The sequence below is a fragment of the Olea europaea genome, chromosome 10, assembly GCF_002742605.1.
Source record: "Olea europaea var. sylvestris chromosome 10, O_europaea_v1, whole genome shotgun sequence".
Lineage (NCBI taxonomy): Eukaryota > Viridiplantae > Streptophyta > Magnoliopsida > Lamiales > Oleaceae > Olea > Olea europaea.
Genome location: NC_036246.1, coordinates 38,480,235 through 38,487,004, shown reverse-complemented (window position 1 = coordinate 38,487,004; position 6,770 = coordinate 38,480,235). Strand labels below are relative to the sequence as shown.

General features: G+C 33.8%; 1 protein-coding gene across 1 annotated transcript; it reads left to right on the top strand.

The window, feature by feature from the left end:
* Nucleotides 1-2,429: 2,429 nt before the first annotated feature.
* LOC111402156 (UDP-arabinopyranose mutase 3-like) lies at nt 2,430-5,188 on the top strand. The gene is made up of 4 exons (XM_023030269.1): nt 2,430-2,957; nt 4,060-4,310; nt 4,392-4,560; nt 4,647-5,188. Exons 1-4 carry the CDS (start codon nt 2,631-2,633, stop codon nt 4,986-4,988), a joined length of 1,089 nt encoding a protein of 362 aa, XP_022886037.1. The 5' UTR covers nt 2,430-2,630; the 3' UTR covers nt 4,989-5,188.
* Nucleotides 5,189-6,770: the final 1,582 nt, after the last annotated feature.

Here is a 6,770-nt window from a genome sequence, read left to right as displayed (position 1 = left end):
CTCTCACATAGAACTTTAAAACTCGTTTGAATATACCATTAAGTTGTTCACCCCTACTAATTTTTAGTCCAACTTTTTAAAAATCATTTTTACTAAAACTTAACCCTTGTTTGAGCCTCATTTTTGCAAAGAAAATGTATTTTTGAATAGTGTAATGATGTGAAATGTGGTTAAAAATAAGAAAAAGTTTTAGATTTTCGTGTAATTTGATCGATGTAGTTAAGGAGAATAGGGGATTATGGGAAAGAGAGGAAAAGGCAAGATAAAAAAGCAAAGAACGAATTCAATGTGATCATGGGATAATAACTAAGGGTTTGTTTGATTTGTATGGAAAATATCATCTTACAAAAAAAAAAAAAACTATTTTCCTTAAAAAAAGGAAAATTAGATATATTTTCAAAATTTGAAAAATATTTTTAACGGAAAATAATAGAAATGAAACACTCAAAGTAGAATTTGGGTGAAAAAACTAATATTTTTCATGAAAAATAAATATAATCAAACACACACTAATAGAAAATAGTCGAAGGACCAAAGCTATAAAATTATACATTTGAATTTTCAAAAAGCAAATTAACCCTTCACATTTTAACAGCACAGTTAGTCCTCAATTAACCTTTCACATTTTAATAGCATAGTTAGTCCTCAATCATTTTGTGGGAAATCATCATGAGTGTTGTTATTGGCTCAACAGGGCTATAACATTACTCAATGCTGGAGTAAAATGAGAAATGTCAAACGAACGTAATGTTTGACAAAAAAAATGACATTATACTCACAGTCGAAGTGTGGGTTCAGCGCGAATAAAATAATGTCGACCTTCCATGTGAGTGTATTGTTTCAATCAATGTGTCAAATTTTGTAGTAGCGTAGCATAGAATAAAATAGAAAATTAGCGTTGGAAAGTAGTGCGGAGCCAATAAGAATTAGACAACAAAAAGGTCCAAACATCGGACTTTGAAATAGTCGCCCGAATATTACCATATTATGCCACCTGTCTAGAGACAACGTTCCGACACGTCTTCCCTTCCTTCTATTCGCTACTTTTGTGTCTCTAATGTTGGTTCCCACGTGCCACCGACGTTTTTTTTCCTTCTTCTGTTTATTTCAAAAAGTTCCTTTTTACTTTTCGGAAATTAATAGAAATCTCTGACACATTATTTTTGTCGGACTTTCCTTTCTTTCTTTCTTTTTCTTCGATCGAACCATTAAGCCCTCGTTTATTTCCTTTTTTTCTTCATTAAAATAAAAAATATGATCATTATTTATCATATCAAATTATCAAATTTAAATTTTTATCTCTTATATGAGATCCATAATGATTATATTTTTCATTCTCATTTTTACATTAATATGTAACAAACGGGCTCTAATTTAGATGATAGTTGACTCCATGTCTTAAAATTAGGGATGAATAATCCTTTTTTCTATTCAATCATGTAGGATGAACGTCAATTAGTAGCGATTCTAAATATCAACATATAAATAAAAAGGTCAAATGTGAAGGTTTGAATTAGAGTCAATCGAGTTCGAGCCAATAATAAGAAAATAAGCAAATAAAAAACTAAAATTTTGAGCTACTAGTAGATTGTTGTCTTTTTTTAATAGTTTCTAAATTTTACGATTTTTTTACGTAATTGATTCGATTTTCGATTTTTTTTGGTTCAAAACCAACCAATTCACTCAGGTCCGATTTTGGCTACATTGCTTTTATACCAAAAATTAATGATCTCTTATTCTTTATTTAAATGTTAAAAAGTTAAATTAAGTGGGAAATCCTACTAGAAGTATAGATTTTATTAATAATGGAATAACTTGCAATTTTATACTAAAACCCAACATTTAACTGGATATGGAGGTCCAAAATTCAACCGCAAAGAAAAGACTATTAATATTTACTACAGTTCTAGGGTCGACTTTGGTGGTTAAAAAAAAGTAATTTTTTTGCACAAATTTTACTTAGGCCTTGTTTGAGAGCGATTTTTCATATCAAAAAATTATTTTCTGATTGTTATTTCACTATTTCAATTATAATTTTTGACTTCTTCTCTCATAAATAGCTCACACTTTTCTCTTAACGGTCAAAAAATCAATTTTCAAAATTACTACCGAACATGCACATATTCTATTTTGTGTTTGCACCTCCACATTACTACATTTTAAGTCGAATTAGCACCAATTGAATCACATTCTTTAAAAATTTATTTTCTTCAAATTTATTTTTAATCACATATTTTTTAAATAAAATAATTTCTTCTTATTAATCATATATTTTTTGAAAAAATTACTATTATTAAATTTAATTTTATAAAAAAAAGGGATTAAATAAATCCTTAATCGGACTTTCTTTTTTTTTTTTTTTTCATTGTCTAGGAAATAATTCCTCTTGAAAATGGAAGATAAATTTTCATTTCTTCTTGAAAAAAACCCTCTCTCCACCTGTTGTCTCACGTGCCGCCGGTGCCACCCCGCGCCTTCTTTACACAAGAGTTTCACATTCAACGCAACTCATCACTCCCTCCCCTCTCCTCAAAATTCAGCTACAAATTCGCCCCTTGACCTCCCCAGATCTAATTCCTCTGCCTTCCTAGATCTTGCCCAAAACCCAGAAACCGCAAGAAAAATCTGCAATGGCAACGACAGATATCTCAAAATCATCCCCGCCGTTGAAAGATGAGTTAGACATAGTAATCCCCACCATCAGAAACCTCGATTTCCTCGAAATGTGGAGGCCATTTTTCCAGCCATACCATCTGATCATTGTACAAGACGGAGATCCCTCAAAAACCATCAAAGTTCCCGAGGGTTTCGATTATGAACTCTATAACCGAAATGATATTAACAAAATTCTGGGCCCCAAGGCCTCCTGCATTTCCTTCAAGGATTCTGCTTGCCGTTGCTTTGGGTACATGGTCTCCAAGAAGAAGTACATCTTCACTATTGATGATGATTGCTTTGTAAGATTCTACTCCATTTTCTAAAAAAATTTCCAGTTATTTTATTTTATTTTTAAGATTTGATCTGGATGTGTTGTTCTTTTTGTTGTGCATTGTTATGTTTTATAGTGGTTGATATGTTTAATTTTTTTTGGAAGATCTGTTTTTGACTCGTGGTGTTCTACAACTTTTGGCGTCAAAGATTGGATTATGAGCTGTTTTTAATTTTCCAAAGAAATTTCTTGCTTTTTGGTTCAAAGTTACATTTTTGAATATTTGCTGTGAATTTTTACTTTGAGATCACGGGACCGGGTTTTCAAGTCCTTGAATATTGTCGAATTTCATCCTTTTCTTGTGCATTGTTATGTTTTATAATCGTTGATCTGTCGATCCCCCCCCCGGTCGAATATGCGATTTTGATTCGTGGTGTTATGGCGACTTTTGAGTAAAAGATTGGATTATGACGTGGGACCTCCTATGATTTTATTTTATTTTTTTCACTTTTTTGTGAAAATTTATGTTTGATGTAGTTCAAAATGTGAAATTTTTGTTTTCGTCGAGATAATGGGATCGGATTTTCAAATCTCTACAATTTTATGGGATTTTTATTTTCTTTTTTCAAAAGAAGAGATTTCTAGTTTGTAGCATTGTTTTTGTTTTTTCTGTCTCAAATTTAGGATTTGGTCATTAATGTCTATTTTCATAAAGTTCTTCTCGAGAGCTCAGCCATAGATTCTTCCTTCTTATATGTATGTTTCCGCAAAACTGTCTTTAAAAGGAAAGTGCAATCAGATTATCAAAAATGGTTCTTCATATCCTTTCAAAATTTCCCTTAAGATTTCTTTCCTTTTTTCTCCTTCATCAAATTTAACTGGACTTTGTCCTGTAAAAAAATTATTTGCGTCCGACATGCATTATCAAGATTAATTTCCCTGACTGTAAGCAGTACAACAATTTTGGTTTAAGTTTCGAACATTGTTTAAAGAATATGATTAAGATTCACTGTACTCACTTAAATGGATAGTACTGGTAGACTTTGCTGAGATATGCCGGAACTTTTGGCTGTTTGATGCTGGGGACCATTTCTATAGTTGTGATCTTTGAAATCTCTTTCGATGCACAGGTTGCAAAAGATCCAACCGGCAAGGAAATTAATGCTCTCGAGCAGCACATTAAAAACCTTCTGACCCCTTCGACGCCATTTTTCTTCAATACCCTTTATGATCCCTACAGAGAAGGTGCAGATTTTGTCCGTGGATACCCATTTAGTCTTCGTGAAGGTGCACCAACAGCAGTGTCGCATGGACTTTGGCTTAACATCCCAGATTACGATGCACCAACCCAGCTCGTTAAGCCTCGTGAGAGGAACACGAGGTACACACCTCGTTTTCATATTTTTCGGCAGTTTCATCTGGGTTTTAGGTACTGATTCATACTTGTCGTGTTATATTTCAGGTTTGTTGATGCAGTTATGACTATTCCAAAGGGAACCCTGTTCCCAATGTGTGGCATGAACCTTGCTTTCGACCGGGAACTAATTGGCCCAGCCATGTACTTTGGGCTCATGGGTGATGGCCAGCCGATTGGGCGCTATGACGACATGTGGGCTGGCTGGTGCACCAAGGTATTTCTATTTTCATCTTACAATTTCTCGAGGGTCACTGAAACTCCTGCTCTATTCGTGTGTTAACTGTTTTTTTTTCTCCATAGGTGATCTGTGACCACTTGGGATTAGGAATCAAGACAGGCCTGCCATACATTTGGCACAGCAAAGCCAGCAATCCATTTGTGAATCTTAAGAAGGAATACAAAGGTATCTACTGGCAAGAAGAACTGATTCCATTTTTCCAATCTGCAACTCTTTCCAAGGATGCCAACACCGTTCAAAAATGTTACCTTGAACTCTCCAAACAAGTCAAGGCAAAACTTGGCAAGGTTGACGATTACTTCAACAAGCTTGCCGATGCAATGGTGACCTGGATCGAAGCTTGGGATGAGATGAACCCATCGGCTGCAAGCTCGAGTGGAGTACCCAGTGGCTCTGCCAAATAGACGAATACAACTGCTAGTGTTGCTGTTCTCTTTTTGACAGATAAATTAGGTATCCATTCCTGAGATTATTAGCTTGTTTTCTGAGGATCAGAACTTGAATTATTATTTATATATTGTTTTGTTTTGTTGCACTGGGAATCATTTATTGGTAATCGACTTCAAAAGTGGTAGCATTTTTTTCAAGAGATGTTAAGTTGATTTTTCTTATATTCAGTATGATTTTGGAGCTTGATTTTACCACTTTATCTATTAATCCTAAGGATTTATGATATCAAAGTCAAAAAACATTTAACAAAAATGAACATCAATAGGATTAAGGGTTCAGCGAACTTCTAGACTGAATATCCAATGAAATGCTGAGTTTGTACGACTATTCTCAAACTATTTGAATTGGAACTGGTTGTATTCCTTTTGAAATCTCGATGGGTTTATATGACCAATTAATACTTTGTGAGAGTGACTATTTATCAAATGAGACAAACTCACTCTTGAATTTCTTTCCAAATAACAATAGGCAGGCAAGTAGATCCTCAAAGATGGGGGTTAATTTCATTTTTTTCTTAATGAACTTTTAGTGATATTTCAGTTTACTTTCAATTTTAACCACGACAAAGAGAATTGAATAATGCTCCTCATCTGGGGATTAAATCCCAGGTTTGGAGCCAGGGGCAAAAGTGGCGTGACCTCGACCCCTGATTTGAAATTGCGGACTCCATGTGCTGCAAGATCGAGGGCCGAGGTGGCGATCCAAACCAAGAATTTAATCCCGGGTTTTGTAGCACGTTTGAATGTCTTACTATTCCAGGCAAATGTGCGATGTCTCGGCTGCAAAATTTTCAATTCAACCGCCTGTTGCCAAATCATCGACTTAATTAAACGACATTTTTCTTGAAAATTTATAACATGTCGGACTACAGTCAAATTTTACTATTTACGTAGGATTGAGAGTTTTATAACAGAGTAACTTGAAGTTGAATTGGCTCAACCGACAAATTAAAAGGGAGTGGGTGGGTCCAATTGGAAGTTTCGTGACCAAACCTGCGACTGCAAAATAGTTTCATTACAAGCATCATCTATAATTTACTGATTTAATTTTAGTGCTTGTTTGAAACGCTTTAATTTATTTTATATTATTATAAGATTATTTTTAATCGCACAATCACCCAATCAATATTCTATACGTTTAAAACAATTTTTTTTATTACTTTTAACCACACATCCTTTTAAAATTCACTATTCATTTTTTCCCCCCTACAATAAGTCAAACCGGCCCAGAGAGAGTTCAAAACAAGAAACAATTCAGTACTTATAATGGCGTGATGATAGAGCCACCTGATGATTCTTTATATGTTGGACACACGAAGGAACAAATAGGGATTAATCAAAAGACAAAAATGACGATCATATTTTAAATGATTCTTGATGACAAGTCTTGGGATAATATAGTCAACTTTCCACCAAGATATGCCCCTACTAAATTTTGCAAAAAATTATATTTTTAGTAAATTTTAATAAAGTTGATAAAACGAGTGATTAAAAAGTTAATGCAAATTTTGGATCCCTTAAAATGTGTGATTGAAAATAAATTTTAAAATATGAGGCTAAACAGGAGCGCAAAAGATGGTTCTATAGAATGTTTTGAAGATGGACGATAGAATTTCTAGTGCAAGCTAACAATTTTCCAAATCTATTTTTCTTTTTCCCTCTACATGCTCTATTTATAGAGTAGATGCAAAACATTCTAGAATGCATTGGTTGTAGTGAGAGTCATGACAATTTAGT